Source organism: Ammodytes marinus, assembly GCF_949987685.1.
Source record: "Ammodytes marinus genome assembly, chromosome: 12".
Classification (NCBI taxonomy): Eukaryota; Metazoa; Chordata; class Actinopteri; order Uranoscopiformes; family Ammodytidae; genus Ammodytes; species Ammodytes marinus.
Genome location: NC_137216.1, coordinates 10,891,666 through 10,917,397, shown reverse-complemented (window position 1 = coordinate 10,917,397; position 25,732 = coordinate 10,891,666). Strand labels below are relative to the sequence as shown.

Genomic DNA, 25,732 nt, shown 5'->3' with positions numbered 1-25,732 from the left:
CAAATTGTTGATATAAATGGGAGAAGTGATTATTAATAAACGGTATTTATATATAAACTGTATGTATATATGTTTTGTGTATGTTTTTTGTGAAACGCAAATAAATGCGCACTGAGCCGCACTGAACCGAACCGCTAAGTGGAAACAAGGCTTTAGTGCGCTAGTGATTTTTTAATGCAGCAGGATGATATTTGAAATTGAGTCAACATAAACTGTGTTTTAATATGTTTTGAAGAGGACTACATCATAGTCAACCAGAGACAAATAGAATGTGTGAGTCAGTCAGAGCTTTGGTAAAAAAATGTTTGCTTTTATCCATAGCAATGTACAACCAGTCACGCACACCCTCACACACCACACAGTGTGTTGGCCTGAAATATTTTTGTTTTGGTCTCACCCAAGGACACTTTAAAATATGGACAAGAGGAGGTTAGGATCAAACTGCAAGATCTGTGATCAGTGGAATACCCACTCTACCCTTCTGATTTTGTTTAAGTTGGTCCTATGTCTGTATAGATGAGATGACCCTGCTTCTGTCTAAGATGAATAATGAATCCACAGTTGCTCTATCTGTATCAGGCAGCTTTATCTCTGTAGGTGTGTGTGTTCAGATTACAACGATCATGGACAACAACCTTGCATAGCCTATTTATGCAACCAGAGGACATCTCCCACTCATGCTTTCTCTTAATATTCAATGTCCTGGATAACCGCTGAAGCACAGCATTCCTCCCAGCTTTTATACGACAGAAAATGTCAAGTGGTCCGATCTCCACACTCAAAGCTAGCTGATATATTATCTCTCAAATTCAGCCTTTGGGATTTTCAGAATTTATTTGAATATTTTGCTCTGCCAATTCATCATGTAAATGTTGTTCCCATCCGACAAAGTGCTCAGTAAAATATTGAATGAGGCACAGCACACTCTTAATATTTGTAAGCTTATCATTGTCAAAAGATGGGCATGCTAAATCCAGTCAGGTTAGATAATGAAAATAAAAAGCTTAATATCCATGAAGCCAAAACCAACTCTGAAAGGGAACATTCAACACCACTTCAAATGTGGAATCAAGCCGAGTTGGTGGAGTGTCAAAGTCTAGCTGGGTGTATTAGGCAAATGTACTACTTTATTGGATGAGTAGTAAACAGGGGGGAAATAAATAATAATGTAAATAATGTAAGCACTTCACTTAACAGGCTTATACACCTATAAATAATATAGTAATATAATATAATAATATAATAATAACACTTGTCAGTCATTTCTGTTTTCTGCATTCATCACTCCAATTTGTAGTGTGTCAGCAGATCCGGATGCAGAAAGTTGAGAGTAACTCAGTCTTCCGTTGAAAGTATGGAACTAGTTCATTCATTCAATTATAACCAACGAGTCAGCATCCTTGTGTATGGCAGCTGAACTGTGGTGTGAACGCAGACAGTGTAAGTGTGTTAGAAAAAAATCAAATGTTCAAGAAAACATAGTCTTCACTAGGTTTTTGAGTTTGAGGCTAAAACTAGTTTTAAGCAAACAGGTTATCTTTTTTTCAGATAACCTACCGTTCATTCATAAGCAATGTAAGTTCAAGTTTTGAGTTCTACATACAAATAATTCCTTAAAGTAAAACGTAGTAAAACACTGTATAATGTTTGAATAAGCACGTTGACCAACTTGGTTTTGTATGGTATCAGTTTGTTATTGTTTGAAATTCTTAGTATGCGGAACTCAAAATGTCAACAAAAGATAATTAGTTGGCTCAAATGTAGGCAATTTTCCTTGAGAGGTGTAGTTGGCCTCGGACCTCAAACATCTAGTGAAGATAGTTGACTTTGACATTTTTAGTTTTCCAAACTTTTTCATGTTTACAGTGCTGGAGGTATTCGTCATGATTTCTGGGGATGAATGTTAAGCAGTCTACTAGTGAAGTTCCTTGGTTTTCTGTCACTATTCACATGGATTCAGCTTCCCGTCCAATTTTCTAATGTTGTCGATATAATCAATGGACCAGCATGTCGAGTTAAGTAGTAACGGCAACATCATTTACTTCACCATCAACCCACAAGCAATGTTGGTGATCAGAAGAGGAAGAAGTTAATATTTCCAGACTTAATTATATTTCATGACGTATTACATATACATTCTGAAATCTGCCTCTTGGTGACTTCAACGGTGGTTTCAGCCACATGTCATGTTTTCTTTTGGTTTCAAAGTCTTTTTTAAATTCCCTATGGCAAGTTACTTAAGTTAAGTTAAGTTACTGTATTAGCCAATGGTTAAATTGAAATGTGTCTTTCCGCATAGATACCTGGTTTCAGTGTATATTTGTCCTGACGAAGGGCACAATTATGTGTCTCACAGTGTGTTTTTCCTGGACGTGGCTTGGCCTGAGTTGGCATCATTAGGAAAAAGGATCTGGGCAATAGAGTCTTTTTGAAAGATACCTAGACACAAAGAAGTTCTCTGAAGTCAAAGGCAACCACAGTAAGGCCAGCTGTTTTACCTCAGTTAAATAAGATGACTGAGAATCAAGGACAATTTAGGACAGAGACTGTTGTATTGTGGCCTGTTGAATTGACCCAATTATCAATGGGATCAGTTGCATCAATGCCATTGGCTCAGCTCATGGAGGAATTTAATTGACTTTAAAAGCTTCCAGTATTGCATCAATATTTGTACTTATCGACTAAAATCTGAACATCAGACAGATCCTCTTAGATTCAGCGTGAACTTGACTAACCCTCACAGAACAGGAGTCACAAGGGGAATGACTTCATGCCCCGGCTCTTAATATGTCAACCTTTCATTGCACTTCCCAGTATTTGACATTTATAGCACACTGGCCGTAATGTTTTTTTGTTTTGTTTTTATGTAGAAAACATAACTTTTGTTGCATATAAAATGCAATTTAAAGTGTAGAGCCTTTCGTAAAGGTCCTGACTTGCCTGTATGTCCTTTTACTCCTAAAAGCAGTTAATGATTAGTTACTGCAGGCATGCATCTTAGGCAAATAACTACTATTGTACGGATGCAGTTCCAGAGCCAAGTTTAATCAAAAGACCTATTAAAGTCTATTCGGGCTGACCTTTTACAAGAATGATGGATAACAGCAGCAACTAAATATGTTTTATCTCATGCATTAATCCAACCAATATCTATTATTTATAATGAAGTTTTTTTCAATAACATAAAACCATTATTTTCTCCTGCAGCCAGCAGGTGCCACCGCATCTATTCAACATTAACTCAAAAGTGAACATTGGGAACAGAACATTCAGTAAGTAGCAGTAACACGGTGTAGGGAAAAGCTATTTTTTCTGTATCTGAGATGTGGTGAATGAAAAGCTGGTGCAAAGAGGGCTCTTACTGGTCTCTTGGGTGATGGAGTATGACTGATAAATACTCTTAACACTGACATGACTGAACACTACCCCAAGTGCTTACTGTCAAACTAGCACAAAGGATCCAGGAGTGTCTGGTTTGTGTGTCTGCATGCATTCGTCAGTTACATTCAGTGTTACTCTCGCAGATGACTAGCACTAACACATGCTGAATGGTGCCAGCTGTCCTTCATGTGATTGAGAAGAGCTAACAATGGGTGGGACCGGTTCGCTCTGGCTCACTGGGAGAAAAAGAGAATGAACCTTGGAAACAAGAAACTTTGAAGTAATTGACCTCAAGCACAAACCGGAATTCACATTGTGATAGCTGCTGTTCCTCTCTGATGTATATTACTTCTGTGTCACATTGCGATCAAAGCTCACTTCCTTTAAAAATGTACTCATTTTCAATGTTTCTGTCTACCAGCTGGTTTGGTATACAGAACATACTCTGTGCATGAGCCTGCATACTGAACTGAAAACTAGTCAAATGATTAGTCACAGTGTTTGACTCATACAATGGTGCTACCTTGAGAAAGGCTTCATTTTAGATGGAAATTATGACAGATGAGCTGATCCAAAGCACAGTATACACTTTATGGCCCAGTCTCTGAGCAGTACAAATTCTGCAACTGTGTAACATCAAAACAGCCCCTGGCACAATGCTTCGGATTGTTGACTACTGCACTATGAATCAAATCACATGGTGCTGTCACAAGGTGACAGAAGGAGCTTTTGCAATTCAGTTTCTTCAAAGTCGAACAAAAAAAGAGACAGGTTCGCAGGCGAGATACAATATCATTGTAGTCAGTATGTGTTGGATAATATTGATTTGCCATCAGACGTGCTCTAGCATGTAAACAGTAAGAGCACTTTGTACTTGCGTACATAAAAAAAAACGAAATACCGTTTCTCCCACCGAAAAGCAATTCTAAAAGTGTTAAAAGTGACTAGTGAGGGTGAATGTGGCTGTTGTAGTTCAGATTATAGATGGGTTACGCTGCAGTCAGTTTGGGGGGTGGTTCTCAGTGCTTCCTCTGTAAAACATGGTCATAATAGGTGGGGGAATGTTCACTTTCCTCAGTCTCTGCAGAAAGCGCAGGTGCTACTGGGCTTTCTTGGAGAGAGCTGTGGTGTTGGTGGACCAGGACAGGTCATCAGCAATGTGTACTCCCAGGAACTTAGTGCTACCAACTCTCTTAACAGCAGCACCGTTGATGGTCAGTGGGGCGTGCTCATTGCTGCTTTTTCTTGTGTCAATGACCGTCTCCTTGGTCTTCTTCACATTTAAGGAGAGATTGTTGTTGACACACCATGTGGTCAATAATCTACAAAGTGTTTTTGACCATTTTGACATGATAGCATCATGCAGTTGCTGCAAATCCATGATGATAATCTCTCGTTCCACCACATCCCAAATGGGCTCTATTGGGTTGAGATCTGGTGACAGTGCAGAACAGTGAACTTATCGTCATGTTCAAGAAACCAGTTTGAGATGATTTGAGCTTTGTGGCATGGAGCATTATCCTGCTGGAGGTAGCCATAAGAAGATGGGTATACTGGGTTCATACAGGGATGGACATAGTCAGCAACAATACTCAGGTAGGCTGTGGCATTTTAACAATGCTCAATTGGTAATGAGGGGCCCAAGGTTTGCCAAGAAAATATCCCCCACACCATTATACCACCACCACCAGCCTGAACTGTTTATACAAGGCAGGATGGATCCATGCTTTCATGATGTTTACGGCAAATTCTGACCCTACCATCTGAATGTTGCATTTAAAATCGAGACTCATTAGACCAGGCAAGATTTTTCCAATCTTCTATTGTCCAATTTTGATTAGCCTGTGCAAATTGTTAGCCTGGCACCCACCGCCTACCTGCTCAGTAACTGCTCAGCTACCAATGCACAAATAAAACTGAATTGAACAAAGTTTGGTTGGTCTTTTGTTTTGGGTGCTGGATATTCAAAATTGGCTCCTCTAGGTTTTATAAAGCAATGTTTAATGGGTTCATTTCATAGAAATATATTTTAAAATGGAAACATCGCTGTCTGAACTGAGTACATTATCACAGCAGGGTGATGACGAGATTCACTAAATTCCAGCATATGAAAATGTAGAACATAATGAGCAGCATTTCAATTCATGTTTGGAGGTTCCATGAATAAAGACCTAACAAAGAAAATACAATGGCAAAAGATGTTCCCTGATGTGTAATGGCGGTTGCTCTAGCTAATGAGGCCAAACAAAACAGAGAAAACACAGAAAAAATGGAGAAAATGTGTTTTCCCTGTGGAATATTAATATGGAGAGCCCTTTAGGGACTAGGTGTAAGACTAGAGTTGGAGAGAGCTACAGGGGTTATGGAGTTGGCAAGACTCCAGGATATGTATCTTTGAATCATCCTCCCAATGGAAGACGACTTGGAAAACAAATAGGTCCATAAATCCACAGACGTGTTTTCAGTAGCTCGAGGCTCTGTAAGCGAGATAGATCTATTTATATAACTCTGCGCTGTCACTGCAAATGAAATAAGGCTGCATAATTGATGTCAGGAAGATTAAGAGTTTGAGATACGTACGCACGTCCAAAAATAAGGCCTGTTCTTCAGAGAATCGCTCTGTTCTGTCGTCAAGCTTCAGCGCAGTAAGTGCTGGTACCACTCCACAGCTCTCTGGCTCTGTTCCAAGAAGCGTGGTTTACTGAATTACACTAAAAAGCTGAAGAAACCCAAAAACATTTTTTTTACATTCATTTATGGTTCAGCTTTGAGTTGTACTTTCCACATTAAGATGTATAGTCAGCGATTCTGGAAAATGCTGAGTCAAAATAAATATTTGTCAAAATCAGTGAATTTCTCCTCACAATGAGCTACCTGTCCGTACTCTGGATCCAAAAATCTAGTGTTAATACACAGACTTAGCTCTGTAAACTATTATGTGAAACAAAGGGTATGTAACCAAATCAACTATCGTCATGCTTCAGGCTAGCAACATGTCCGTTTCTAGGCTGTGTATTAACTAGGGATGTTAAACGACTCATTGTTTGCGTGTCGACGTGTCGGAGGCATGAATCGACAAATCGATCGATTTACTGTGCCATTAAAAAAAAAGACAGTGTGCCTTTTTTTGCGGCAGCACGTAGTTGTGGTGCTGATAAACTGTTCCTTTAAAAAAACACTGCTGTCGCTCGCTGTGTGTGTTCAGACTTCATCTGCATCAAAGCCTTTTTGATAATAAAGAGAGGCTTTAATTTTAAAAACGCTGTCCATGCGTCGGAGGTGAATGTAACTTACTCGGCTGAAAACAGAAACTAGGGAGACGGCTCACTGTACAGTCCCTTCAGTCGCGCTGTCAGCTTGCAGACATGGATCTGTGTACATAAAAACAGATCGCGGAAGCCGTTCCCGTTGACGTTATCATGTTATCCATCAAACCACAGAGTTTTTCTGCACGGCGCCTTGCGAGGTCTCCCGGTGATAGTCACCGTCACAGCGCTACTCGCTGCTTTGCTCGGGCGGAGGCTTTGAGTGAAGGTGATTTACATCTGGTGTGGCCCGGGTCAACAGTGCAGTGCAACATATAAAGCATAACGTTTTAATATTCGTCTACGACCGTGATGTTAATTTAACTTTATGCTGCATATGTTGCACTGCACTGTTGACCCACACACACCGGACCTGCAGCGCGCGCTCGCGACCACTCGTGAACTCGCATGACGGACGTCTCCCATGTGCCCAAAACATCTAATAAAGTGAAACACCCGATTTATCGATTTCTATTTTTCGAGTCGTCTTGAGCACGTGTCGAAAATCGAGCCGAGAATCGACACATTGTTCACATCCCTAGTATTAACATCACATTTCTTTGCAGCACACACTACGAACAGGTAGCTGATCGTGACAAAGTGATTTGACAACAGATATTCTCCGGAATTGCTGACTCCACCTTTAGATGTCATTGTGTATGACAACATACATTTCTCTGTGAATAACCTTTTGACTAACAAAAAACATGAATTTGTTCATGCTTAGCTCGTATGACAAATTAAAGGGGACATATTGTACATATGTAGTCTGTTATCAGTGATTTACGCCATGTTCTGCATTGCATCTGACATCGCATCTGAGAAATTCACTCTATAATCTGAACCGTCTTTGCCCTTGCCTGGTACTGAATAAACATTTGCTGTAAATAAATAAATCCCTTGACATAATAATTAATGTATTGCAATATTATATTATGTTATATTATATTATATTGCAACTCTGAGCGCATTAGTTAAACATGTTGCATTATGTGCATAAGGAGATTAGGTAGAGGAACATGTTCACTTTACTGTATAATTCAATTAAGTAAAAATGTATGTTCTCAGAGTGTCAAAACTGTTTGAGGTAATGTTCACATGATTTATTAGTACTGACATGAATTGTTTCACTTTTTGTTTAGGACACAATACAACTTGATGATAAAAACTGGAAGGGCATAGGCATCTCCCTGCTGGTTATTGTGATGGTGCTCTCGCTCATTGGAATGTCCATTGTTCTGCTGTCAAAAGGTGAGGCTCCATACAGGTGCATTAGACCATCAGAGACACCGACTTTATAAAAAATTAAAGGAAATATATATGTACTTTTTTGGTCTAGATTATTACAGCATTTCACATTTGCCATAATTTGCATTTTTATTCATCCAGAGCAGCAGTCGATGTGCGCAGCATGTAATAACAGAGTCTGATACAGGTTTTGATTCTTTAGTTAATATGAGGGTGGGGTACTAAAAAGTACATGTGTAAAATAGAATCTGGAAGGGAGATTTACTGCTAAAATTGTCAAGCAATTGGACTCCTAATCTCAAAGCCATTCATACAAAATGCTGTTTTGTCCAGATGCGCTGGGAACAGATTATTGAGTTATCTTTAAGTTATGTATGGGAAGAAATGTTGATACAATTCTGTGTTTTAGGTTTATAGTGGGATTTATATTAAACATTTGGAGCTGTATTATTATACCTAATATCGAATTAACAATACTACATTGATTGATTGTTTGGATTACTTTTTTCGAAAGACAATTAATCATTGACTGTATATTAAATGTGTTTTCGTCCTTCTGAAGATGATAGCGGTAAACACGTTGGTTCCCAGTTGACACTGGATGACCTCTTTCAAAGAAACTTCCAGATCCATGATCCTGATGCAAAGTGGATCAGTGGTAAGTATGGCAGAAACCAAAATCCAAATAGCCGCAGTATTTGACCAATAAAATGTACCACAATGTACCAACAATAATGCTAGGGAGCCATATCTTCAGTGTGTTCCCATGTTGGGTCTCACACACTCACACACCCACACACACACACACACACACACACACACACACACACACACACACACACACACACACACAGTTTGTGTATTACTCATGTTGTGGGGACATTAGATAGTATAACATGCATTTCCTGGAGACTTGCCCTAACCATAACTACTACTTGCCTAACCTTTACCCCTAACCATTACCTGAATCTAAACCAAAGTCTACCCTATGTCATTATTATGTTATGGGCTATCCCATGTTGTCCGCAAAAGGAAGGCATGTCCCCACAACAATATCACTTTTTAACAGAAAATATCCCCACATGATGAGCAATACACGCCCATGCAGTTATCTGTTTTCCTGCAGATGCCAGGAATAACTAAATCAATCAGCACTTTTCATAATGGAATAGTTGAAGTCCAGCTGTTAGTATTTGTGCTGTCACGCCGAGCCTTTCTTCTTCTGACAGGACTGCTTCTCTCCGTCATGCTCTTCTGAAAGTCTGATTTTTAAAATCTACCGGCTCTTCTCAAATGCTCTCTCACAAAATAGCTCAAGTAATCTTCAATAAAAGCCCCAAACAATGTGTTTCATCAAAAATGATATGTCCTTTGTTGTGAAGTTGTTCTTGAACGAATGAATGGCAAAGAAACTCCTCAATATTTCAGCACAACAGAAACTGCCACCACATTGTGAAAAGGAGGCCTTGATTCTGTCAATGTTGCAGTTGGTGTATGGGATGTGGTGGAGGATTTTCTTTACAGTGCAAATGAGTTAAATTATAATCTAGTAAATTGATTACCGTACTTTTCGGCCTACAAACCGCGACTTTTTCCCCGTTTTTCAACCTTGTTATTACACAGCACAGTATATATTCTGTAGCTACTAGGGATGGGCGTTAGTAATCGAGTACTCGAGTACTCCTCGTTTCAAATGATCTCGATTGGTGGATGAGGAAAATCGTTTTTTGTTTTTTTTTAGTGTTTTGTAGCCTTTAGGCCGGCCGGCGGGCCACCCCTATTTTAAAATGTTATATACGTGTACAAAACGGCACAAAACGGATATAAAGTTTAACAAAATTAAATATTTTGATCCAAGTTAAATAAACTAAGCGTTGTGTCAAACAGAAACCGCAAATAACTGCCACCTCCGTGCAGCGCAGCCAGTGTGTGGTCTCCACAGCACCGCGGAGCTGAATGCGGTGCTGGAAAACTTGGAAAGTCACGTAAAGAAGCCAGGCTGACTTCGGGCACATTCAAGCAAACGACATTTAAGAAGCCTTTATTATGGAATATAGGATTGAGATTCAAAAGCCGACCGGTGTAATGTTCCGTTAACGAGGAATTAGTCGCGGTAATTAGTCACGGACAGGAGTGAGCATTACGCGGTTGGATATACTACTAGCCTACTTCTACTGCTTTGGTGAGTTATTTAGCCTATCTATGTGTTTAAATTGTAGGACAATAATTGTATTGTATTTGCTGCCCTTCTTATTTTAAATGTCTATTTTGATTGTTAGCCAACTACAGCCCATGCTTTTTTTCTCTCTCTTTTTTCTCTCTCCACCCAGACCTACTCGATCGCTTTAAATTGTGGCCCGCTTATTTAATTACTTTCAGTTAGGAAAATGTGTTTTAAACTTGTGGAAAATAAATCCTTAATATCATATGGCAACTGTGACTGTTTGACATAAGCATTGAGCGCTTTATTGCGGTCAACCGTTGTTCTGTAGACAGATGCGTTGCGTTCTAAAAATAGAAAAAAGTTTAACGAGGAATCGATTGATCCTCGAGGAATGCAAGCGATCACACGAGTAGCGAAAACACTTGTGCCCATCCCTAATAGCTACTATTGCACAAAATGGTAACACTTACGTACGTTATGCAAATATGCAACTTGTTTGTTGAAATGTTAATATATGGGAGCTTCCTCAAGCAGCCATCTCTTTCCCGACAATCCCCTCTGTGCACAAACTCTTACATATGGCAATTAAACATTATAACACCTGCGGCTTATTGTCCAGTGCGGCTTATAGTACGGAAAGTACGGTAGTATTTGATAAAGGAGCATATAATTAGCCAATTATTGATCATACCTGTCAGGTGTAGCAACTGTGGTATCTCAACATTTACCAGTGCTTAAAAAATATATATATATTTTTGCCTGCAGTGTTTCATCTTAAACCTGCAAACACTAAATCTGTCAGTCACATTCTTGAGGCATTATAGCTAACATGCAAACACACACTTTAATATTTACACATGCAGCAAATATGGAGTAAAATTAGCATTTGCTTATGAGTCATGAGTCATGAGTCTCCACTATGTTCAACAGCTACTTGCTAACTTTGTTTGTTGGCCTTTCGGTACTGGCCAAATGATGTGTAGCACACCGATCAGAACAATTAGGCTGAAAATACTGGCTGCCTGTGACTGGAATCAGTACTGGCCCTTGCATATTTGTAGTGTAGTGAAAAGAGAGAAGAACATCATATTTCTTATTTGTATCGATTATTTTTAGCGACATGAAGCATTCACTATGAAAAATTACAGGCAGAATACAAATACAAAAGCTGCTGGAGACAACTATAGTGAATCCCTGTGAAAAGTTGGATGATGAAAAATCTCTGGACAAGCCACATATCAACAACTGAATGTAGTAGTACAGTATGAGACCGCTAATGTCAGTCACTATTTTGAGCTTCCAGTACATCAGAGTTATTTGCAAGTGTATTCAATTGTACACACACTCCACTTCTATCATTTCTTATCGCCTACGCAAATCAGCTATTATCAGCTTAAAGCATAATGTGGAGAAAGAAAACTGCCCTTTCCCTGTCATATCTCCAAGTCATCTGCCATGTTTCAATACGGTCACTTTGAGAACAAATCCTTCTAGTCACAGATTTGTAATTTAAAACCCTGGTATGTTAGATTTGATCAGATGTATCTTGAGACATTTACAAACAACATTTATTTTCCAAACATGTTTTGATAAAATATCGATGTACGATTGGATCAGTATGACTAAAACCAGACTTAATTAATGTAATGTTCTTCTTTGTTGAATAAGTGGATCTTTGTGAAATTGAGAGCAACGGAGATGGAGGCTTAAAGGTCGAGTGAACACCTGCTTTATCGTCACAGACAACACACCTAAACCTTTCTCAAGAGGCCATTTATGTATTAATACCAGCCGCATGACAGCTGTTACACACTAAAATGCTAAGTCCTTCCAGTATTGAGTGTGAAAAAGTGCCCAGTTAATGATTTGCTGGGGTGCTTAATGGCATAAATGAGACACACAAAATAAATTAAAACATTACCATAAAAAGGTAAATATGGACCACCAGAAAAATGTATGGCCATATTGTAACTCCACATTTATTATAACACCAACAATGTCTCAGCCTTGATTAATTAAGGGTGTATTCACACATGCCGTGTTTAGTTCGGTTGAAACGAACTCAGATGCACTTCTGCCTTCGGTGCGCATCTTTCAGGCAGGTGTGAATACAGCAATCGCACTCGGGTGCGGACCAAACAAACGCTCCGAGACCCAGCTGAAGAGGTAGTCTCGATGCGTTTCCAAACGCACTCTGCTGCAGTTCGTTTGTGGTGTGAATTTGTTCGGACTCGATCCGACCCAAATGCAGGAGGCACTGTGCCTTTTCTTTCTTTTTTTTTTTAATAAATGGCCGTCAGCTTCACATTATGGGAAAGTGTTGTTGTCACCATTATTAGGAAGATTAGTTGTGGTTTGACCGGGAGCCCAGAACAATATAAATGCTGAATGTGTTCAGCGATCAGATGAAGGAGAGGGGAGCGTCTCTCGCACAGTGCCAACAGGTTCACGCTGCGCAAGAAGTGTGTGTTTTTATTTTGCTTCCCATGTACGGGACCGTCAATACTATCCCCGTGTCAGTTTGGAGCTGAACTGCGCCGACCCAGCTGATACACAGCTTAATCAGCTGAGTGTCAGCTTGAGCCTATTCTTCTCGCGTGACGCGCATCCAGCACCAAAAATACAGTAAAAATGATGTTACACATCGTAGGCTAAGCCACATAACGTGGCATTGACATAAGGCTACACATTATGACCATATGAAACAACAATAATTTGATGTTTTTCCTCTTTATTTATAGGTTAGATGTAGGCCCTTTTATTATTTTTAGCCCCATATTATATCAATGATATATATTTCGCAGTTTAAATTTCGTGCTTCCTGTTTCTCTCCACCCCAGAATGTCTGTCCAATGAATGAATGACCTCAGATCACGTGTGGTTTTGCTTCGTAATGCTGGTTCACTTGCAAAAGGGGCAATATGAAAGTGGACCACACCAAACAAAAAAAATCAAAACTCTATTTGGTCTGGACCAAAGCAAGTGCACTAGCGGACTTTCCCAGTGTGAATACACCCTAAGCCTTAATCTGCCACAATTTTCACAGTTTCAAACATTGTACACATCAGTTTGGTACATTTTGGTTCCATTATTGTTTTCGATTTTCTGGGCATCATTCATGCTTGTAAAAACCTTAAAATTGAATTGAAAAACATCAGAGATGGCACGAAAGTATGAGCATGTTCAGTATTATAGTCAAAATGGTTTTGGTGGCGTTTAAAAAATATATTTCCTAAATGTTTTAATACACAATTTTAAAATAATTATGAGCCCTCAATTGATATCCATAATGTTTTTTGGAGAAAGAATCCTGTCCCCTATTTATATAACAGGGACATCAATATCTTGTCAAACCAAGCTAGGCTGCTTAGCTCATGGTTGCATAGGAAGCTGGAGCTTAACCCAGGCCTGGCAGTAAGCAGCCAGAGAACCCCATACTTTTCCTCAGATGTTGAAATGGGAGATATTAAAAAGGGGCACAACAGCAATTTAGTATTTCACGTCCATAAAATTAGTAGAGTTGCCAGGGACACATATAAAAAAAGGAATCATCAAAATAAAAGCAGCAGGGGTAGAGATATCCTCACTTTTACTCAAGCTCTACAAACAATAGACAATTCCCACAATGCAACCCAGTAGCATCATTGTTACACAGGTCTGACAGCAAATATCTTTTGTCACCAAACCCAAACTGAGAACAACTAATGATGTTGTCGTGGATTATCGCACTCAATAGCCACAGAAGACATTTTTTACTGTTTTCACAAGCTCGGTTAGTGTTCTATTTGACACAAACTGATCCTGGAGTGCAAATAGGGTAAAATGCTCTCTCACTCAATGCCTTCGACTTCAATGCTTTGTAGTTATACATCCTGAATCAACAATGTCAAGTCAACAATGAAACCCATCTGTTGCTTTGACTGCTACACCACTGTCAAACTATTTTGATATGTTCTACACTGCAAAATATTAAGTTCAAGGGTGACAGTTTTGGCCTTACAAAACAGTAGCAAAGCCATACCTGGGACACTTAATCACAGCTGCATGTCACCTTTATCCTTTGGGTCTTTATTGATGGAACTGTCAACTCTGTAGGACAGTGCTCCATTTTCCAATTACTCGCTGCAAAAATGTTTTATGTAAGCACTGATTTGATGCAAAAAGGACCACTTCGCTGTGCTGTGGTGGAAGAGGGATTTCTAAATGACACAAGCCCCTTTGAGGTTGTTGTTTTTTTGCCTATTGAACACAAACGCAATCCATTTGAATTTCATATTTATTCCCCCTGTCATTATACACAAAAGCTTTTGAGTGTTTGTTAGTCTATAGCCCTCTAGCCTGATTGATGCCTCAGAGCTTTCCCATTGACATTTACATGAGATGGGGCCCTTGAAGTTATTTAGAACTGTCAAATGCATTAATGGAAATCCGGCATCCCTGGACTGTGGCATTTGTTTGGGATTTGACTGGAATTATTGCAGGCACTCCTTTCATTGTTTCCGCTTTGGAAAAGTTGAAGTGTAGTCTCATTGAGCCGAGTTGTCAAAGGTGGATTCTCATAAAAAGAGTATGTGTTGTTATTTTATGTTTAATGAACACTCTCCTTTACGGACCTTGTATCCTTCACCTAATCAGGTTCATGACAGTTGTATTTAAAAGCTCTCAAATGGTAGATATACTGTAGGCTATGAAATGATCAGAGAGGAAATCCTTTACGGTGACTTGAAATATTGTTTTCCTACAGAAGGATTGACGATGTCTAGTATCTCCAATAATGATGTTCATGTTAGTGATTCTCGAGCAGAATGTAGCGACTAGCGAGTCAGGTTACAGAAGATAATGGAGGGATTCCATTGTCAGGGCCTGACCATTTTCTTTTATAGTTAGAAAACCCAGTGAATAAGTCCACAGAGACACATTAAAAATGGTATTATTAAAATAACATGCTAAACTGATTCTGTCTTAGATGAGGAAATCATCTTTCGGAGCTGGGATGGAGACGTTTTGAAAGCCAACACACAAAGCAACGAAACCGAACTCCTGCTGAAAAATACAACCTTTGTAAGTGCTGGCTACTGTCTTTCTGAAAACATGAAAGAAATGCTTCCTGCGTCTTTTGATTACTTTACTCATTTCCTTCGGGATTCAAAAATCTGTATAACAAATAGTGAATATGCCACAATCAACAAAGAATATTCTCAAGAAAAAAATTACTTTTGATATTTAATTCTTTCTTGGATAACTTTAGTATTGTGATTGAAAGAAACATGTTGCAGCAAAAAAATATATGTATATAAATATATGTATTCAGTTTTTATCATTTTAGACATTGGGTCTTTTTTGGTCAAGAATGTAATAATATTGTATAGATGTAATGTGGATTTCTCTTAAATTCTTTTTAATTTCATGAACATTCAGAAAACAGTTGGATTAAGGAAACTATCTGAACACTAAAACATAATTTTAATGACCTAATCTTGTATAAATGTTCTTCAATCACTGAATTGGCTATTACGGCTATAACTGGTTCCCAATGTCTTTGTCTAGTACATGTTTGCAAGACATACAATATACTGTACATAGATATACCAAAAAAAGGTTAAAACTTCTCAGAAGTGGTTATAAGGATGACTCTAGAGAGGGCAACCTACTGCTGGTTTGTGTGCTCTGACATTCTTTTCAAAAACCAGATTGTCTATGTTTCGTTTGTAGTAATCATAAGCCTGCAGCTCGGTAGTTGGGGCCGACGTTGTCCTGCTAAGTATTATCCTCCACAACAGGGTTCGAACTTAGTTGATAAAGACAGGGGGGGGGGGGGGGGTAGAGGGGTTAATGTATTCATTTCACTTTATAGACACTGTTACACCAATAAATGAAAGATTCCTAGCTTACAAATGGCAACTTGTCCATAAAGGACAGTGGGGGCCGTCCTAAGGCTCCCCAAAAATTGACCATGGTCCTCTTCTGGGCTTTACCCTGTTATATTTGGCCATCATTTTACTAATCACCTGACAGCTCTAAGTTTGACTAATCTTCCACAATTATTTATAAAATCATGTATGCCTAACTCAGCTTTCGGTTTCCTGAAGTAAGGACATTGTCAAAAACTGGGACTAAATTAGTCCGGCTGTCCACTACAGAGGACATCGAAAAAAAGTAGATTTTTCAAAGGGTTAAACTCACTGCACATTTCTGAAATATTTCTTAATTGGGATTAAGACTCTCATATTGAAGAAAAAATGTAATTATTACCAACGTAAATATCCTAAATATCCTAGTCTCCCTTTTTGCAAAAAAATTGAAATCTGTTAGGTCAGCCATTATGAAAAGAAAGTTAAGGTGCTTTGTTAGTCACACCCCCCACACCACAGCATCTTCTCTGCTGTATAACAGGTTTAAAATTGATAGCATAACATTTGCTTGACATAGAGATCTCCGACCAATGTCCACTACAGAGGACAACAATGTATTACCAGGTCCCAGGAGGAGTGGTGTAATATTTTTTTTGTTTGTTGCATGCACGATTAAATTTTTATGAGAATAATGCGTATTGCGTAATATGAATGAAAATAAATTTATATTTTGACCCGCTTAAGACTGATTTACTGTTTACAGTAACGTTTTAAACTGATATCAGTTTGTCTGAATTATTTAGGGGTTGCATCAAGATAATGCTTGTTTGGCAGTTGTATCTGTATTCAAAGTTTTCGAGTGTTACATTTGAAATAAATGATTTGTGAAAAATAGTTATCTCTTCCTTTCCTTGTTCTTCCCACAGGCAACGTTTAAGGCGTCCAAGTTTGCAGTTTCTCCAGATCTGAACTTTGTTCTTTTGGGATATGATGTAAAACAGGTGAGACCCATCAATATTCCATTAATTTACAGTATATGCTGCTGCTGAGGTACAGTTTAACTAGTGTATGGAGATAACTAATCTACTTTTAGCACAAGCACAAGGGTACATGTTTATGGATGTATTCTTCACAACTACTGTATGGTGTGAACTAAACAACCGGACTCTGGTCCTTTTGAAAGGGTTGGTCTCGGGCTGCTTACAGGTAAACTCTTGAGCAGTACGTCAGTGGTGTGAACCCCATCTGCACAAATGACAGGATGCATAGAATTTAAGCCTCATTTTGCCGTCTACTGCAGAACGTCTGTTATGAAACGCATGTGTTATTAAGTTATTTAGCGCACGTTGTCTGAACATACACCTAGAGTAGTTAGCAGTAGTTCTGGTAATCTAACAGTCGGCATTCAAGCGGGATTTACGCACTGCGACTTTGTTGTAATTACCTTAGACCATACAACTACATGTCTCCACGGCAATTTGCAATATATACTGTATACATAAACCACCACCTCGTGGGACTACATTTTATAGACTCTGCTGTTACAATATGCGCTCCACATTGAGACCAGCATCAAAGTAACCTGCCGATGCTCCAGGATTAAGGCTATGGTAGAAATTGAGAGGAATTAGCTTTTTAACTCGTCCAACTGTCTGAAAATAATTGATCAGTGTTAGGAACCGTTCACAATGAAACACTACAACAACCCTATGGGACGTTAACATTAGCAAGTATGAATAGATGTACAACCATAACTATGAAGCCTGTTCAAAGGCATTGCACTTGAACTGCTTTGACCTTGGCTTTTCCATCCAACATTGCACGTTCTCTGAATTTGCTCTCAATAGTACCAGTATTGGATCAGATCTTCCCACTCTTGGAGGTGCATATGTAGCTGTCTGTGCCGAGTGATGCTGTTGCTCTCTGTGCACTTATTTATAAAAGTTGTACCATGGGCCGGGGTTTATCCTTCAGGGCAATCTAGACAGAAAGCTTCTTGACGTTTATCTCTCACAGATACACTTATTTTTTTAGCAAATGGCACAATGTTCAAGAACTCTGAGACACATTTAACTTCAAGTTGTAATGAGTGATGACATCCATAGGCATTCATACAGGCATATGTCCCCTGCCTGCTATGGTGAGTAAGCAAAATATCCTTCTCTATTTTCCTATATATTCCTTATACAACCTCGTTGAAATTTTTGACGTGACAATCTGGTTAAAACAGTTTGGCTGACCACGTATCCCCTGACTTAGCTTCTCTGGAAGTGTACTGCTGACTTTACTGGGGCCAGATGTATAAACGATGTGTACGCACAAAAAAAAAGCAACTCATGAATACTTCAGACCAGGCATACACACGGTTTTAGCTGAGACAGCTTGCAGGTAGAATTATAAGATGGGTGAGAGATATAACCTGAAGAAAAAATCCTGTTTGCTTAGGTTGCTCACCGATTGTGTTGTTTTGTGGTACTCACATGCTCATTAGATACATCCATTCAAAAAGGTATTTATGGGTGATGAATCACTTTATATTTTCATTTGGATCATCATTTCCCTGTTAATGATCTTCTTATTTGATTGTGAATTGCCATGCAATTTGTGAAGTCGATTTAATAACCGCAATGATGATTCACATGTATACTGTATGTGATGGATTAGTGGTGTGACCGATATAAATAGCCACAGCCTTGCAGGTAATGACAGTCGCTCTGGTTCTGCTGGAGTGCCTCATTGATGCAACACTTTCAGTTAAATTACAATTTCTTCAATGCGGTTCTTCTATCTGACAGTTCTTATTGGTTGGGGCACAAGTATGGATGTGCAAACCCAATGTATTAGAGACTACGCCTATGTATGTCATTACCTAAACAAGAGAAGCTAAAGGCTTTGTTGGGGAAATAATTTCAGCCAGGGCATTATGTGGGATTGAGTCAAAATAATCAGTGTGTGGGTGTTAAAGGTGTAGTGTGTAAAGGGAATTGGCGTTTTTCAGACTTGAAAGAAATGGAATATAATATTTAAAGCTATGTTTTACTTAGTGTATTACTTAAGAATAAGCTTTTTATATTTACATAAGATGCCTCAATGTTGAACCACCATGTTTCTACAGTAGCACAGAATGGACATACTTAACGGCCTCATGTGTTTTTATATTAAGTGTGTATTCTGAGAAAATGCACCTGTTGGAGGACGAAGAAGTATTATAGAATAAATAACGGAATACATCTTCAAAGACTTGAGGCAGTGGTGGATGATGTCATCTTAAGTAACTATCTTCTTGTCATTGAAGGCCACCATAGCTTTTGATACACACACACACAAAACCTGTTTATGATCAATCCATTATTAATTTTGGTCTTTCATGGAATTGAAAGACAAGAAAAACACAAAAAACACTTGTGCTGTTTGGTATGATTACATTTGTATTTAAATATCAGTGTTTTGACAGACAACATTGTGTTAAATACTGCATACTCGGTTATATTTAATTTAATAGGTATAATAGGTATGTTCAGCTCTGAAGAATTTTGGTATAACTGTCTAGAAAAGGAAATGAGTGCATTAAAGTACCTCTACTCTCTTAATCAAGTTATTTTTAAACCATGTTGTGAAGGATAATACCTTGTAGGACAGAACTGTCAACAACCACCAATAGCTAAACGACATTTTTTTTTTAAAGAAAAAAAAAAGTATTATATGCCGCACGCACACACTTCCGAAACCAAATCTATGCCCTGACTGAAATTTTTACAGACACACACATACACACTTCTGATGAAGTTTAATGGGTCTGAATAAATATATAATGTATAATATAGCTTATAGCTATATCAGCTTTAAAAATGCAATCAAAACCCTAACAATAGGCCATTGTGAAAACAACATCCTTTATGCATTTGGAGCTATCATGTTTGATTCAAATGTGTTGTTCATATCTGAATGTATTGTCAAAAAAAAATTAAATCCTTAAATAAACCTTTACCCCATCCTACAGTGACACAGCTGTAGTCCCGGGCCTCTGGCTTCTAGAATCTTAAACTAGCCCCTGAAGCCAGCCAAGTCCCATGGGCGAGGGTCGGCTGGCTTATAATACAAGCTGGCAGCAGAATAAAAATATCTGCATCAGTGCACCGGGGTGTCTTGGATGAGGCCGGCTGCTACTCTTGACTCCCAGCAGCTAAGGCCAAGTGCCTTGTAGAAAAACAGACATGTAATTTAGCCATCGCAGATACTTTCCGATTTTGCTACATTTGAAGGGTCATCATCATCATGCCCCTCATTGTTCCATATGAAGTCTTATCACATACTGTGTAGGCTACGTGCATGTGTCTCAAACTCAAATTACCCAATTGTTATGTTACAGTTGCTATGCCCACTCAAACTTCAAGCAAGGAAATTATGCAGATGATAATGACATTGGGCGATTGGAAACATATTAGCAATATGCCAAGCAATCTGTCAATTTCTGGCTACATTATCTCATCCCCAAATGACTGACTCTTAGGGCCAGATCCACAAAGAATGGATGGATCCGCAAACAGCACCTTAATTTGCATAAAATTTTCGCCCACAATATGCCTAGTTTTAGCACCATATCCACGAAATAATTTCCACTAATCATATGCATGCACTAACAAGCACACTTAGTTTGGCAGGTGAGCGCACTTTTGCCCTCATTTTGCATTTAATTGAGTAATCAGATCTCTTCCCATTGTTTCAGGCGACACCATGCGCTTTTACGCACTGTGCCGTGGCGAGGATTTGGTGTAATAAAGCAGCCCTTATGGATGCATTCGGAGCTTCAGAGCCGTTTCCTTTAAAAATCAGATATAAAGTTCATAACCCAACTGATTTCCTTCTCTTACCGTAGATTTCGCCAGTAATTTAACTCAATATCAAGTCATTATCAATTATAGCTCACACGCATTGAATAAAGAGAGAGTTTGTGTATATTGTATTAATCTCTTGGTAAACTTTATTTATTATTATATAGCAATAAAATATTGTCTATATTGTTTCGTTACATTCATGCCAATAAAGTAATATACAATTTGTGGAACTGGATTGAGAGACAGAGAGAGAGAGAAATTGCGCCCATTTAATACACGGGTCTCCACGGAGCTAAATTGCACCACTAAAACTGCCTGTGGCTATTTGCGCTGGTCTTAGATTGTATTTACAGAGGAACAGGGCAATTTTGCGCCAAGTTTTTCCAATATACCCTTATTATTTATACATGCACATGGGACAGTCGCACCAATGTAGTGTCTGCTTGGCAGTGTAGTTTGCATGCAGTTTGTGTACATTCCCCCTTTCCTTTGCTTTGTGAATTGGACATTTGTCTTCTCACCTATACAGGTTTAGCAGCAGCAAAAGCAGCACAATCCCTTTGAGGACTTACTATGTTGTACAAAATGTTGATTCTGAAGACTTTGTACAACATAGATAGGTCCAAATCCACTTTGATTTTGTTTTACCATAGCCTCCATAGCAAGGTTGCCATGCCCCTCAGCTGCAGGGGATGACAGACAGACATTGTGTAAAAAAAGAAAAAAGGTGGCCTGCTTAAGAATCAGCACTCTGAGCCCCCAACAGTCCCTGCAAGGCAGACTCTAAAAAGACAATATCACAAAACAAACAGTGAGCTTTCTGTTGTGACCCTGGCACTCCAGGTTTGCTTCACCATTTGACAAGGTGTTTACAGAGTGGTGACGATGGAATGGAGGATTGTTTGTAGGTGTTGAGCGAATGCGCTTAGACATGATTATCTGAACAATTAGATTATATATTGGCTGCTGGTGCTACATATATTTAAAGTATGTTTACGTAGTTGTAGGCATATTATGGTATGGTACCTGATGATGGCAAGTGAAAAGTAAGGGAATAAAATTCCACACTACGATTCATGGCAATCCATCCAATTCTTTGAGATATTTTAGTTAGGACCAAAGGGGTGGACCGACAGAATAACTGTTTAACTGAACTGTATTAAATGAAGAAATCAATATTTGTGTACAAGCTCCATAATTCAAGCCGTCTCTGTATTGTTATCTATGAACTGTTTTTAAATAGAAAACTTAATTGAGCATTTCAAAAAGTTGTTTGAACCCTACAGCTACTACGTAGTTGCATGAATACACACTGCATTTTACAAGTTATACGTTCCCAATTTCAGAAATGGTGAATATCAGGAAATAAAAACCTGATTGAAGCAGAGTTGAACATATAGTCTGTGAATGGATGGATGTACAGGGAGTGTTGTTTACAGCTGCATAATGCTCTCTATTATATGGTGGTAAAAATGTTGATTTGCCCATTGCCCTAATGCTACATACGTAACTTTGATGAACACATGGGACAGATAATGATGAATATAGTCCTTCATCTGTCCACAAAATCAGTAACTTTGTCGATCTACTTATGTAAATAACGATCCTCATGTGGAGCTATGTTTCCACAGACAGTTTTTGGATAAATAGTGTTTACATAATCACAGTTTCATTGAAACACATGACACTGCATAGTTATTTGGGTTAGGTCTGGACATTCAAGCGTCTTCACTTTTTTCTATTCTTAAAGCTTTCGTTGCTGCTCGAGTGAAAAGTGTGTTAGCAGCCAGAGCCGGCCCGAGGCATAAGCGAACTAAGCGGCCGCTTAGGGCCCCCGACTGCCTGGGGGGCCCCCTCCAAAAAAAAAAAAAAAAAAAAATTTTTTTTTTTTTTTTTTTTAGTTTGTGTGTTTGATATTAACATCATATTGTGCAAATGTGAGTTATTATACAAAAAAAGAAATAAAATGTTTTGGTCTAGATAATTAATAGCCTAAAAATTTAATCAGTTCATCTGGGAGGAAATCCGAAATTATCTGATCATGTCACGTTCACATCCATGCACAGTGTGCATTGAGTTTATTTAAAAACAATTGGAAATGGGGCTGCCCTCAGTTGCCCATGCACTGTGTATAGTCTATAGCCTATTTCAGCCTTGTCTGTGGAAAAGAAGATACAGTAGCTGGACAACAGAGTTCTTCTGCTTAGTTCCTCACACTGCATTTAAATGCATTCACTATATTACAGAGAAATATGTCCCGTAAAAGAAAAAGAGCTCCAAGCCCAACCCAGAGGACCCTCCATAATATTTTATTTTATATTAATATATATATATTTTTTTTTAAAGATATTTTTTGGGCATTTTTATGCTTTATTGATAGTGCAGAGGTGAAATGGGGCAGACAGGGGAGTGACATGCAGAGAACGACCGCGGGTGGGAATCGAACCCGGGTCTGCTGCTGGGCCCGGCCCGGGAGGGGGACGCCTTACTATATTAATATTTTTATGGAAAATCCATGTGTCCTTCTTCAATAGCTTCTAATTCATCTGACCCAGTGTCTCCAAATTATTTGTTCACACAATTTCTCAGATTTAGCCTCTTAATTTTCCTCTCAAAGTGCACCAGATTCAAGCATTTCACTTTAAAAAGGTTAAAAAAATCTCCCGGGGGGGCATACCCCCGGACCCCCCTAGGAGGGTCTTAATCTCGCCTGTCAAATATTTTCGCACAGCCGCACAGTGGAGGCACTAGCGGAAAACACTGGGTGTGTGAATGATATTTAACAAAGATCTATAGTTTCAGCAGCGCTAACATTGGAGAGGGGCCCCCTAATCATATTTCGCTTAGGGCCCCCTGAAGGCTTGGGCCGGCTCTGTTAGCAGCTAACCAAATAACTGACTCTTGAGATGGTAAGGTAAAAAATATTGGTTAAAAAGTGTGAGTTCTTAAAACAAAATCGAACAAATAAAGCTGTAATATAGTTAGCTTTGTCTGATTTAAAACTCTGTTCATGAACCTCATATGGATTGCTAGCCATACTTTCTATACACCCTAGTTGACAGATTCTCAATGACAGTCTGTGGAATGCAAACAAGGCCCCACAGCAAACCTTGCAATGAAATAATACCCCCACTCTTGAAGTACAGTGAGTGTACATTGTTTTGCTGTGGAATTCTAATATCTTCATTTTAGCTATTATATTTTCAATGATATTTAGATTGCTTTTCTGCAGCGCCGCAACTTTAATATACATGCATATCATACAAAACAAGCACCATTCTCAAATCCAACATCAAGCCTATCAGTAAGTCGTTGTGTACTTTGTGTTAATCTGTTAAAGGTTCATAAAAGTATACAAGTGTATAATAAGAAAAGAAGAACAAACAGAACACTGTGATCAAAATAGAGTTCATTGTTGATCACAAAGTATACCTGCACCCCACAATCACCTTTTCTTTAGAGTTTCCCTTGGTTTCTGTTAGAAAAGAGACTGACAATTGCGACTGTGTTATGCTGACCAAATCACATGTGGCTTTTATATGTCATGCAAGTAGTTAGAACAGGAAATGTAACATTTTTCCTTTATCACATCAGAAAGCCATTTCTGTCCCCATGTCCGGTACCAAATGAAATTGCTTGTTGCAAATCACACCACAGGTCTTCCCCACTGTTCCATTCTACAGTATACTTTGATGGCTGCGGGGACACCTCTGAGTTGGTGAACTAAACAGGCTTGGTAATGAGCTCTGTGTGCCTGATGGGAGTGAGTCGGCAGAGTTTGAAAAGTGCGATCTCCTCCCGAGATGGACCGGGCAGATATGTTCATCATCAAAGTGACAGCCCTGAGTCTATGGAGAGTAATGGCCTGCCCCTGCACCACTGTCTCCAGTTGTCTTGTGGATTCATCATAATCATGCTAGCTCTCTGTTGTACTATACTGATGCGTCAAAGGTTTCCATATAGATTTTATTCAGGTTTATTTGTTCATATGGTCAGCAGCTTCGGTGCAGATTATAAAGGACAATTGTCATGATTTATAAACTATAACAGTTGGGGAGGTGGTTCTGATTATTGCAGCTGTCACAAATATCCAGTTGTATTCATTCAGTGTTCAAATGCATGTTAATGAAGTTGTGCGAAAATAAGTAAGAGGCATTTTCTAACAATTAACCCAATTATTAGATATATAAAGGTATTTAGTTGATATCTGAGAGTAGACCTACACCGATTTGTCACACTTAACAAACCACAATGTAAAGAGCTGTATAGGAATTCTCTCAACTGACTACATTTGTGAAACAATTGATTGACGATTACAAGATATGCAGCTACATAAGCTACACCTGCCAGCATTTATTAAGCGTGTTCCAAATGTCACTGCACCCCATGGGTCTGTACAAATAGCCATTTAGATCATATTCATACAACTCTTTGTTCCTTTTTTCCCCGTTTTACTCATGTCCACCTTCCAAACCTTCTAACGCCTTCAACCTTGTGTCCGAACCACAGATTTTCCCTTTTTGTTTTCACTTTTAAGAAGAACCAAAAAGGCAATGTTAACAGCTAAATGATGATTCAGATATGAGAAAACACTACACCAATTAATTTATCATATTTTTACTTTAAATACTACTGTCGTGTGTCAAACCCACCTACAGTATGTGGTGTTATTATATGTATCAAACAAATACAAGAAAATATTTACATTCGCCAGTCTGAGAACACTGCCACACACCACTGCTGTCTAACAGTCTTACTATCTCTGCATCTTCAAACATTCGCCCCTCTCGTGTCACCCATGACTGACAGCCTTATGAAGGAGTCATCACAGAGCAGTCACCTAGGAGGGACGTCTGTTGAATAGTGCAGTCAATTTACGACACAATTTAATTTTCCCTTCCCTTCCCTTCCTTGAGAATTCTCTTTTGTACTGTGAAGAGGGAAATC

The 25,732-nt window shown here is 38.8% G+C and overlaps 1 protein-coding gene across 1 annotated transcript in view; it reads left to right on the top strand.

Annotated features, from left to right (window-relative positions):
* The window catches only part of LOC307258753 (inactive dipeptidyl peptidase 10-like), a gene marked incomplete at both ends in the record, with an annotated part of 106,360 nt that overhangs the window by 48,801 nt on the left and 31,827 nt on the right, over positions 1-25,732 (top strand). The window contains 4 exons of the mRNA XM_080038408.1: positions 7,829-7,937; positions 8,497-8,592; positions 15,065-15,159; positions 16,877-16,951. Coding sequence (XP_079894534.1) covers positions 7,829-7,937; positions 8,497-8,592; positions 15,065-15,159; positions 16,877-16,951 — 375 coding nt within the window. The remainder of the gene's footprint in view (positions 1-7,828; positions 7,938-8,496; positions 8,593-15,064; positions 15,160-16,876; positions 16,952-25,732) is intronic.